Source organism: Oncorhynchus tshawytscha, linkage group LG21, assembly GCF_018296145.1.
Source record: "Oncorhynchus tshawytscha isolate Ot180627B linkage group LG21, Otsh_v2.0, whole genome shotgun sequence".
NCBI lineage: Eukaryota > Metazoa > Chordata > Actinopteri > Salmoniformes > Salmonidae > Oncorhynchus > Oncorhynchus tshawytscha.
The window spans coordinates 25,129,752-25,141,848 of record NC_056449.1 but is presented as its reverse complement, the minus strand read 5'-3'; the positions used below and the strand labels follow the sequence as shown (position 1 = coordinate 25,141,848).

Sequence of the window (12,097 nt, the reverse complement as noted above, 5' to 3'; positions counted from 1 at the left end):
TCTACATTTCTGAATGGCACTCTGAAGTACCCATTCTAACCATGTAAGACTTGGATCTTCAAGGAAACGGAGAGAGAAAGAGACACGGATGAACTGACTCCAACAGAAAATATCACGACATATATATATATATTGCAATTATTCCCGAATGAGTGAGCGTTCATGTGCAAAGGATTAGCATTTCAATTGATATAATTATCAACTGGTTGTAAATTCTATTGTGTGATTACTATGACGGTAAGAGAAGAGCAACGGTTGCTAAGTGGTTTGCTGGCTGTCTCCAGCAAAACCATTTGAAGTTTTAAGTGTTTATTTCTTGATCTGTTTTTTCCTTTCCGCTCTTTCTCAGTCCACACACACTTCACATTGTCCATCAAACTGTCATATCGGCTTAGCCCACTAGGGAATCTTTCCTATCATTTGTTAGTAACATATCTACTGTTTGTTTGTTTATGAATTTCTGTGATTATTTAGTTAGTAAATAAATGATCAAGCCAATTGGTGTATGGATGATTAATAGTAAAGTCTGGGTTCGTGCAGATAATCAATCATTTACAACATTTGGAATGAGACTGACGTGAGGTAAAGAATAGTTCATTAATCGAAGAATAATTGATGTAGTCTGAAGATTTTCCGTGGTGCCCCGACTTCCTCGTTAATTGCATTTACATGATTAGTTTAATCACGTAATAATAATTACAGAAAATTGATTTGATAAAAATAAGTCTTCACTTTTAATCATGCCAAAGACATGACATGGGGTTAGAAAAGGATGACAGGATATCTGAAGAGGAGTGAGTCAGGGAAAAGAGTGGGTGAGAGACTAACTGATGAAAGTGGTAGCTGTATTAGAGAAATAGTAACGGCGTCTTTTTGTAGGCACTGCTGGCGGCTCGCTGAAGTTGGCTAGGCTCAACCGAACGAGTGTGCTCGCATACTTCCTTAATTAAAAGACCTTTGCTTGAAAAACGAGAAAAAAACGTAAATAGTACTTTGTCCATTTTGAGACACCGTAGCCAGTATACACTTACTCAAAATATTCTGAATTAATCCAAGATAACTCAAGAAATCTGTCATAAATGTTTACGTTTTTGCCGAGGAGATCTTAGTCTCACAATTTTACATCTACGATTTGGTGCAGTATTTCTAAATGAAAAAATGTGCATGAAACTGAGTCATCTCTCGTTGAATGACATCAAAGACTTTTATTGAAGAATCCCTACTGTTGACCAATCACTGACGACGGCTTGCCTTAAGAAAAAATTATATGTGCCCGAAACAAACGAAAAAACCCTTACCGAAGTCCAAAAAGAACAAAAACGTCACAAAATGTCATCATAACATATGCAGGAACTCTTTCAAACTGATTCGGTTGGGAAGCATACAGACGCCTTAACTCTGCCATAGTTCGTTGGACAAAAGCCTTTCAGGAAAAGAAATGTAGTTTTGTTAAGGTTTTTGGATAAATGCCAAAAATGGATCAGTGGTAAACACATGCTTAGGAGATATTGTATGTTTTGTTCTATGATATCAGCTTCATCAGCTAATGTCACTTTTAGTGAATTTAAGAATTTGTTATTAAAAAGCACAAAGGCTTCATAATTCGTAAATGTTATGTTAACTGACTGAAATTATCTCATAGAACAATGCGTTTAAGATCTCTTGAGCCTGTGTTAACCTCAGACCTTATTATCAGCATTTATCCCAAAACCCTATTTTTTTCTCTATTCATTTTCCCCATAGGGATGGTTGAACCAACCAGAGGAAACTAATTTCCGTGTTTTAGGACTATTAGCTGTAGAAATGCAGAGATGGACAGGTAGAACCAAAAAGATATGGAGAGGTAGAACCGGAGAGGTAGAACCAGAGAGAAGGAGAGGTAGAACCAGAGAGATACAGAGAGAATTAATCATTGTAATTTTAGAGTTAGAACCATAGAAATAGGATGAGTCATTGTATTTATAGAGGTAGAACAATAGAAATTGGATTAATCATTGTATTTATAGAGGTAGAACCATAGAAATTAATGAATAATAATTATAATAGTAGAACCATAGAAATACATTGAATCATTGTAATTCTAGTGGTAGAACCATAGAGAGGGTGACAGTCTTGTCTACTTCCTCTAGTTCTACAAAGACTACGGTGACATCATCAAGGAGACTCTGAGCAAAACCAAGATGATCAGTCCAGTGCAGAGTGCCAAGACTGTCTGCCTGAGTCTGCAGCAGGTGTGTGCGTGCGTAAATTAAATCATGTTTATTACAGATGTACTATATATTACTAATTGTGTGTGTGTGTCAGTTGTTCTCAGCACTGGCTCCAGAGTGCGTTGGTGGAGGCCAGGAGTTTGGGGAGATCAGAGAGCTAGCTAAAAGGCTGGCCATGAGCTTCGGCATAGACCTGCACCGCATCCGCAAACCATTGGTGTCCCTGCACATGTCAGTCACATATACACACTACCGTTCAAAAGTTTGGGGTCACTTAGAAATGTCCTTGTTTTTGAAAGAAAAGCTCATTTTTGGTCCATTAAATAACATCAAATTGATCAGAAATACAGTGTAGACATTGTTAATGTTGTAAATGACTATTGTAGCTGGAAACAACAGATTTTTTAAATTGAATATCTACATAGGCATACAGAGGCCCATTATCAGCAACCATCACTCCTGTGTTCCGATAACACGTTGTGTTGTGTTAGCTAATTAGCTCATTTTAGCTCAAAGGCTAATTGATCGTTAGAAAACCCTTTTGCAATTATGTTAGGACAGCTGAAAACTGTTGTTCTGATTAAAGAAGCAATACAACTGGCCTTCTTTAGACTAGTTCAAACGCCTCACAAGTCCTCAACTGGCAGTTTCATTAAATAGTACCTGCAAAACACCAGTCTCAACGTCAACAGTGAAGATGCGACTCCAGGATACTGACCTTCTAGTTCTGTTCTTTTGCCTATCTTAATCTATAATTTTTATTGGGCAGTCTGAGATATGGCTTTTTCTTTGCAACTCTGCCTAGAAGGCCAGCATCCTGGAGTCGCCTCTTCACTGTTGAAGTTGAGACTGGTGTTTTGCGGGTACTATTTAATGAAGCTGCCAGTTGAGGACTTGTGAGGTGTCTGTTTCTCAAACTAGACACTCAAATGTACTTGTGCTCTTGCTCAGTTGTGCACCGGGGCCTCCCAGTCCTCTTTCTATTCTGGTTAGAGACAGTTTGCGCTGTTCTGTGAAGGGAGTAGTACACAGCGTTGTACGAGATCGTCAGTTTCTTGGCAATTTCTTGCATGGAATAGCCTTCATTTCTCAGAACAAGAATGGACTGACCAGTTTTAGAAGACAGTTATTTGTTTCTGGCCATTTTGAAGCTGTAATCGAACCCACAAATGCTGATGCTCCAGATACTCAACTAGTCTAAAGAAGGCCAGGTGTATAGCCTCTTTAAGCAGGACAACAGTTTTCAGCTGTGCTAACATAATTGCAAAAGGGTTTTCTAATGAACAATTAGCCTTTTAAAAATATAAACTTGGATTAGCTAACACAACGTCTTATTGGAACACAGGAGTGATGGTTGCTGATAATGGGCCTCTGTACACCTATGTAGATATTCCATCAAAAATCTGCCGTTTCCAGCTACAATAGTCATATACAACATTAACAATGAATTTTTTTTGTGCAGACAGTAATTTACAATTTACAAAAACATACGCACACTTGACAAAAAATCTGTTTAAGCTCAAACTTTTTGATAAATAAAGTTATTTCTAGCTGGTATGTAGAACAAAGTGTTCTCTGTTGGTCAGGGATGGTATCCGGTTTGCGTTACGGGAGGCAGCAGAGGTGGAGCAACCCCCCAACCTGCCCTTCCTTGAGATACTCAGCGAGTTCAGTTTCAAACTCCTACGTCAGGACCGAGCCCAGCTGTGAGTCACACACACAGCAACTAGACACATAAGGATATGCATGTCCTTTTTTCACATTTCACACTTGCACACAAGAAACACAAATAGAGCTGTCTGTTTGTTTCAGATCTACATGAAGTGTCTAAAGGATAGTCCTGACCTGAGTCTGTTTCTCCCTCCCTCCCAGGTCTGCTTTCCTGAGTGCTGAGTGTGGCTCTGCTGCCCCCTCTTGGCCATCTCTGAGGATGTACCAGCGCTCTCTGCAGTCTGGCTCCTCCAAGCCCCGAGAGGATGGGGAGAGGAGCGCAACGCTGTCCCCCCACAGCACCCCTGCAGCCAAACGCAGGAGGACTACCCCTCAGGGTCAGCAGCACACATACACACATATTACTAACAAAGAGATAAAGGTATAGAGAGGTGATTATTATTATGGATCCCCATTCGTTCCTGCCAAGGCAGCAGCAACACGTCCTGGGGTCCAGCAGAATTAAGGCATTTTATAAAATGTTAAAGTGACCATACATTCACAGATTTCACAACACACTGTGCCCTCCGGGCCTTACTCCACCACTACCACATATCTACAGTACAGTATTGCCCTGGTGAACCATAATTCCTGATTTTTGTGACCCACCTTTCTACAACCCATGGCCTAATGTAATTGATCAAATGTGTTAAGAGGGTAGTAAATGACTTGGAACATTTGAGAAGGTGAATGGTTTTCTTTAAGAAGAGAAGGGTTGGATAGGTGGAGTTTTGCGAGCTGAACAGAGACCTTTGAGTTTTGACCCACAAAAATCCTATAAAACTCATGAGTTGTACTGTATATGTAATTCTATGGTTTGACCCCTGACCTCTCCTCCAGGGTCAGTGTCCAGCGCTAGCAGAGGGCCATGGCTGGACAGCAGCAGTATCCATAGCAACGTGGCCACCCCAGGTCTCACCTCCACCGTGCAGAGACAGCCGTCCAAGCACCTGCCCGTCACACATAATACACAGGCCTCCACCCCAGGCTCCGACAAGGGCAGCATCATCTCTGAACCCGAGTCTGATGACGACTTTTCAGAGGGGTAACTTTCTCACCTTTTAACCTAATATAGAGAACTAAATGTTTTACTTAGCTACACTCACCTAATTATTTATTTGCTTGTAGAGCTAAATGTTTTATATGAGGCGACAATACAGAATGTCACCTTTTATTTGAGGGTATTTTCAGATAAAGATTTTTTACTGTTTAGAAATGAATGCTCTATGTATCTAGTCCCCCCATTTGAAGGTGTCATAAGTATTTGGACAAATTAATGTATAGTTTATTAAATTTAGTCAAACGTTTAGTATTTGGTCCCATGTTCATAACATGCAATGATTAAATCAAGCTTGCGACTCCAACTTTGTTGGCAGGATTTGCTGTTTTGGTTGTGTTTCAGATTATTTTGTGCCCAATAGAAATGAATGGTAAATAACCTATTGTGTCATATTGAAGTCACTTTTATTGTAAATAAGAATATAATATGTTTCTGAACACTTCTACATTAATGTGGATGCTACCATGATTATGGATAATCCTGAATGAATTGTGATTAATGATGAGTGACAAATTTACAGATGTACAAATATCAAATCAAAATCAAATCAAATTTATTTATATAGCCCTTCGTCCATCAGCTGATATCTCAAAGTGCTGTACAGAAACCCAGCCTAAAACCCCAAACAGCAAGCAATGCAGGTGTAGAAGCACGGTCGCTAGGAAAAACTCCCTAGAAAGGCCAAAACCTAGGAAGAAACCTAGAGAGGAACCAGGCTATGTGGGGTGGCCCTTCCTCTTCTGGCTGTGTCGGGTGGAGATTATAACAGAACAACATGGCCAAGATGTTCAAATATTCATAAATGACCAGCATGGTCGTATAATAATAAGGCAGAACAGTTTAAACTGGAGCAGCAGCACGGTCAGGTGGACTGGGGACAGCAAGGAGTCATCATGTCAGGTAGTCCTGGGGCATGGTCCTAGGGCTCAGGTCCTCCGAGAGAAAGAAAGAGAGAATTAGAGAGAGCATATGTGGGGTGGCCAATCCTCTTCTGGCTGTGCCGGGTGGAGATTATAACAGAACATGGCCAAGATGTTCAAATGTTCATAAATGACCAGCATGGTCGAATAATAATAAGGCAGAACAGTTGAAACTGGAGCAGCAGCACGGCCAGGTGGACTGGGGACAGCAAGGAGTCATCATGTCAGGTAGTCCTGGGGCATGGTCCTCCGAGAGAGAAAGAGAGAATTAGAGAACGCACACTTAGATTCACACAGGACACCGAATAGGAGAGGAGAGGTACTCCAGATATAACAAACTGACCCTAGCTCCCCGACACAAACTACTGCAGCATAAATACTGGAGGCTGAGACAGGAGGGGTCAGGAGACACTGTGGCCCCATCCGAGGACACCCCCAGACAGGGCCAAGCAGGAAGGATATAACCCCACCCACTTTGCCAAAGCACAGCCCCCACACCACTAGAGGGATATCTCCAACCACCAACTTACCATCCTGAGACAAGGCTGAGTATAGCCCACAAAGATCTCCACCATGGCACAACCCAAGGGGGGGCACCAACCCAGACAGGATGACCACATCAGTGAATCAATCCACTCAGGTGACGCACCCCTTCCAGGGACGGCATGAGAGAGCCCCAGTAAGCCAGTGACCCAGCCCCTGTAATAGGGTTAGAGGCAGAGAATCCCAGTGGGAAGAGGGGAACCGGCCAGGCAGAGACAGCAAGGGCGGTTCGTTGCTCCAGAGCCTTTCCGTTCACCTTCCCACTCCTGGGCCAGACTACACTCAATCATATGACCCACTGAAGAGATAAGTCTTCAGTAAGGACTTAAAGGTTGAGACCGAGTTTGCGTCTCTGACATGGGTAGGCAGACCGTTCCATAAAAATGGAGCTCTATAGGAGAAAGCCCTGCCTCCAGCTGTTTGCTTAGAAATTCTAGGGACAATTAGGAGGCCTGCGTCTTGTGACCGTAGCGTACGTGTAGGTATGTACGGCAGGACCAAATCAGAGAGATAGGTAGGAGCAAGCCCATGTAATGCTTTGTAGGTTAGCAGTAAAACCTTGAAATCAGCCCTTGCTTTGACAGGAAGCCTGTGTAGAGAGGCTAGCACTGGAGTAATATGATCAATTTTTTTGGTTCTAGTCAATTTTTTTGGTTCTAAATATCATAACCCCAAGACATGCTAACCTCTCACCATTACAATAACAGGGGAGGGTTAGCATTTTGGGGGGCGTATGATATATATGCCTCTAACTTTCTCACTCATCATCCACAGCGGCATCCACAACAACCTGGCCACCCCAGGCCTCACCTCCACCGTGCAGAGACAGCCGTCCAAGCACCTGCCCGTCACACATAATACACAGGCCTCCACCACAGGCTCCGACAAGGGCAGCATCATCTCCGAACCTGAGTCTGTTGACGACTTTTCAGAGGGGTAACTTTCTCACCTTTTAACCTAAAAGAGAAAACGAAATGTTTTACTTAGATATATATGCACCTACATACACTACCGTTCAAAAGTTTGGGGTCACTTAGAAATGTCCTTGTTTTTTTAAAGAAAAGCTCATTTTTTGTCCATTAAAATAACATAAAATTGATCCGATATACAGTGTAGACATTGTTCATGTTGTAAATGACTATTGTACCTGGAAATGGCAGATTTGTTATGGAATATCTACATAGGTGTACAGAGGCCCATTATCAGCAACCTTCACTCATGTGTTCCAATGGCACATTGTGTTAGCTAATCCAAGTACATTTAAAAAATAAAATAAAAAGGCTAATTGATCATTAGAAAACCATTTTGCAATTATGTTAGGACAGCTGAAAACTGTTGTTCTTATTAAAGAAACAGTGAGTATCTGGAGCATCAGCATTTGTGGGTTTGATTACAGGCTTAAAATGGCCAGAAACAAAGAACTTTCTTCTGAAACTTGTTAGTCTATTCTTGTTCTGAGAAATTAAGGCTATTCCATGCGAGAAATTGCCAAGAAACTGAAGATCTCGTACAATGCTGTGCACTACTCCCCACAGAACAGCGCAAACTGTCTCTAACCAGAATAGAAAGGAGTGGGAGGCCCCGGTGCAAGTACATTAGAGTGTCTAGTTTGAGAAACAGACTCCTCACAAGTCCTCAACTGGCAGCTTCATTAAATAGTACCCGCAAAACACCAGTCTCAATGTCAACAGTGAAGAGGTGTCTCTGGGATGCTGGCCTTCTAGGCAGAGTTGCAAAGAAAAAGCCATATCTCAGACTGGCCATTAAAGAAAAGATTAAGAAAAGAATACAGACACTGGACAGAGGCACTCTGTTACACTGTATTTCTGATCAATTTGATGTTATTTTAATGGACAAAAAATGTGCTTTTCTTTCAAAAACAAGGACATTTCTATGTGACCCCAAACATTTGAACAGTAGTTTATATTCATTTACCTACTTTGTCCATTTCTCTCTATTCTGGCAATTCCTGTCCCCTTTCTCTGTCTGAAAACATTTACATTTGAGTCATTTAGAAAGACGCTATTATCCAGAGTGACTTACAATAAGTGCATTCAACTAAAGTAGCTAAACAATCACATATCACAATCACTGTGAGTAAAACCTTAAAAAAATAGCAGCAATCTGCTAAATTAGTGCTAGTAACAAAAGACCATTTTAAATGCAGGGAAACTCCACAAACCTTACCTTAGTTCCTACTGGTGTTTGCAGATGGGAAGAGACTGGATAGGTGTAGGCAATATAAGCTCCCCATAAACCACTGGAAGGAAAGGTGGAGCCATCATATGCCTTACACCTATCCAATATCTTCCTACTATTTGCAAACACCAGTAGTATGTACCAGTATATAAAATCACTTTTTAATGACTAGTTAATTATTTGCAGGGGGGCAGATTTGTCCTGTTACACACAAATATGTAATGGAAATGTGTTGCATACCCCAACTCCCCCTGAAACAACCAGTAGGGAGTGGGGTCACCACTGTTCAGCGCCCCTGGAGTAATTAGGCTTAAGTGCCTTGCTCAAGGCCACAGAGACAGATTTTTCACCTTGTAGGCTCCAGTATTCGAAAAAGCGACCTCTCTGTTACTGGCCTAACGCTATAATCTCGAGGCCACCTGTCTCCCCTTTGAGTTAATTGGTGTAATGAAAAGTGCATTAAAAATGTAATTTATTATTAAACCTGTCCAGTTTGTTCAGATCTACAATCACTGAAGAGGGAAGGGGCTAGGGGTTGTTCCTTTTTGAATATGTTTTGACTTTGTATCTTGTCCAGTTCACTGCAGCGCAAGGTGGAACCCAGGCGAAGGAGCAAGCTGCCTATTGCACAAGCCAGCCCCTCCTCTGGTCACTGTGACCTCGAATCACATCTCACCATGTGTGTATGTCTGTGTGTTTTTGCATGAGTGTGTGGGTTTAGGGAGAAAGAAAACGTTATTTTATCTGATCATGTAATGTTCATACGATCTTGTTTCCAATTTCACATGACAAAGTTATATTAAAATAAAAAGAGAATTGATGTGGCTGCATTTTTTTTTTTTTAATTCAATGTTACCTTTATTTAACTAGGCAAGTCAGTTAAGAACAAATTCTTATTTTCAATGACGGCCTAGGAACAGTGGGTTAACTGCCTGTTCAGGGGCAGAACGACAGATTTGTACCTTGTCAGCTCGGGGGGTTGAACTTGCAACCTTCCGGTTACTAGTCCAACGCTCTAACCATTATGCTACCCTGCTGCCCCATAGGTAGCATGGGGGGGGTTTTCTGTTACATTTGAAAGAGTTTGTGGTTTGAAATACTCATATACAATATGTGTTATTAGGCTGAGTCTGATTGAGGAAGATGAGGATGATGAAGTGGAGGAAGAAGAGCCTGAGATTGAGGACTTCGAGAGTGACGATTCTGACCACGACACCGACTTTACACTGGTAAAACACAAGCCCACTCAGATCTGACTTGTTGGTGCACTGACCATATAATGTCTACCATGGTTGCTGTTCCTTTGTTCCCTCACCTCTTTCTTCTCCTTTTCTCTCCAGCCGTCCACCCGTCGCTCCACCAGTTACTTAGAGGAGTTGTTTCAGTGAGGGAAAGGACCCCAACACAGTAACAAGAAGAACAACACTTATAGGAGAAGATAGTCTTACGTTGGTATCCCTCAGACAGGCATTTCAGGGTTAAGCAGTACAGTACATAACGTTGTTACACTTGTAAGCTCTTATTAGAATTTTTTTGTTGAATGAGTAAAATACAAGTGCTTTACATTATGAATGTTTCAAAGATGCAATGTGAAAAATATCTTCATGGCTCATATAGGAATTGTTAGACACATGGTGTTTTTTTGTTTTTCTTGTTTATGACTTTGTGGTCGTGTTTCCAACTGTTAAATGAGCACTGATTTAATATGTATCATTAAAGAACCAATTTCTGAGGATATTGTTCCGTGGTTTATTTAAACAGATGAAAGGTGAGCTTTTAATGCAAGATGGGGATATTGTATGTTAGTACATGTTTGTATACTTCAGTTCCATCATACCCATCGCAAGACCCACTGATTGATGCTTATTTATAAAACCCTCGTATCTCTCACTCCACCCTATCCCAAAGCACGACTGGAACAAGCTGCAAAAAACACTCTAACTGGACCGTTTTATCTCCATCTCTTCATTCAAACTCAGTCATGGACACTCTTACTGACAGGTGTGGCTGCTTCATGTCATGTTTTGTTGTCTCTATCTTCTTGCCCTTTGGGCTGTTGTCTGTGCCCAATAATGTTTGTACCATGTGCTGCTGTCATGTTGGGTTGCTACCATGCTGTGTTTTTATGTGTTGCTGCATTGATATGTTGTTGTCTTAGGTCTCTTTATGTAGTGTTGGTGGTGTCTCTTGTCATGTGTGTTTTGTCCTATATTTTTATTTTTAATCCCAGCACAGCCCCCATCCCCGCAGGAGGCCTTTTGCCTTCTGGTAGGCCGTCATAGTAAATAAGAATTTGTTCTTAACTGACATGCCAGGTTAAATAAAAAATAGAAAAAATCTCAAATTATCCAGTTATTGATTAACTGTATATGGCTATTTAGAATTATTGAAATACTGAAGAACTGCAATAATGCATTTTTCCTTCCTTTTAACTTTCACTGATCTGAGTTTCCAAGACTTCTTCAAAGATGCTTATTGACTTCAGCTATTTACTTTCCTGTCATGAAATGTTCAAATGTGTCATGAAATGAAGGACAATATGTTGGTGGTGACATTGACATTTTTTATTAAATTAATTTATACTGAATAAAAATGTAAATGCAACATGTAAAGTGTTAGTCCCATGTTTCTTGAGCTAAAATAAAAGATCACAGAAATGTTCCATATGGACCAAAAGCTGATTTATACATCCCTGTTAGTGAGCATTTCTCATTTGTCAAGATAATCCATCCACCTGACAGGTGTGACATGTCAAGAAGCTGATTACACAGCATGATCATTACACAGGTGCTCCTTGTGGTGGGGGCAATAAAGGGCCATTCTAAAATGTGCAGTTTTGTCACAACACAATGCCACAGATGTCTCAAGTTTTTGCAGAAATGTCCAACAGAGCTTTGGACAGAGAATTTAATGTTAATTTCTCTACCATAAGCCGCCTCCAACTTCGTTTGAATGAATTTGGCAGTGCATCCAACATGCCTCACAACCGCAGACCACTGTAACAAAGCCACCCCTGGACCTTCACATCCGGCTTCTTCATCTGTTGGGTTGTCGGAGGGGGAGGGGGGTGTACGGAGGAGTATTTCTGGTAATAAAGCCCTTTTGTGGGGAAAAGTAATTCTGATTGGCTGGCCTGGCTCCCCAGTGGGGAGGCCCAGCAAGAGCTGCACAGTCATGTGAAATCCATAGATTAGGGCCATTGAATTTATTCTAATTGACTGATTTCCTTCTGGGAACTCTGTAACTTCTGTAACACAGTAAAATATTTGAAATTGTTGCATGTTGCGTTTAAATTTTTGTTCAGTATACCTTTTTATGCACAGAATTTTCGAGGTCATTGCTTTAAAGCGTGAAACGCAATCTCAATTTTTCGCGCCACCGATGACGTGGTATGCTAGTTTGTTGAATCATGTGACCACTGCATCGCCGCAATTTTCGCGCCACAGTGAAGCCAC

The 12,097-nt window shown here is 41.2% G+C and overlaps 1 protein-coding gene across 7 annotated transcripts in view; it reads left to right on the top strand.

The window, feature by feature from the left end:
- The window catches only part of LOC112221124 (cohesin subunit SA-2), a 47,768-nt gene extending 37,393 nt beyond the window's left edge, over window positions 1-10,375 (top strand). For 4 of the 7 annotated variants that reach the window (XM_042303241.1, XM_042303243.1, XM_024383252.2 and 1 more), the window contains 9 exons: window positions 2,130-2,231; window positions 2,305-2,441; window positions 3,797-3,916; window positions 4,083-4,258; window positions 4,761-4,965; window positions 7,218-7,379; window positions 9,220-9,321; window positions 9,766-9,871; window positions 9,983-10,375. In XM_042303241.1, the coding sequence (XP_042159175.1) occupies window positions 2,130-2,231; window positions 2,305-2,441; window positions 3,797-3,916; window positions 4,083-4,258; window positions 4,761-4,965; window positions 7,218-7,379; window positions 9,220-9,321; window positions 9,766-9,871; window positions 9,983-10,030 (1,158 nt within the window). In that variant the 3' untranslated portion in view covers window positions 10,031-10,375. Of the gene's footprint in view, window positions 1-2,129; window positions 2,232-2,304; window positions 2,442-3,796; window positions 3,917-4,082; window positions 4,259-4,760; window positions 4,966-7,217; window positions 7,380-9,219; window positions 9,326-9,765; window positions 9,872-9,982 lie in introns of all 7 variants that reach the window. The other 3 variants (XR_006079571.1, XR_006079572.1, XM_042303242.1) reach the window with 3 other exon arrangements.
- Window positions 10,376-12,097: the final 1,722 nt, after the last annotated feature.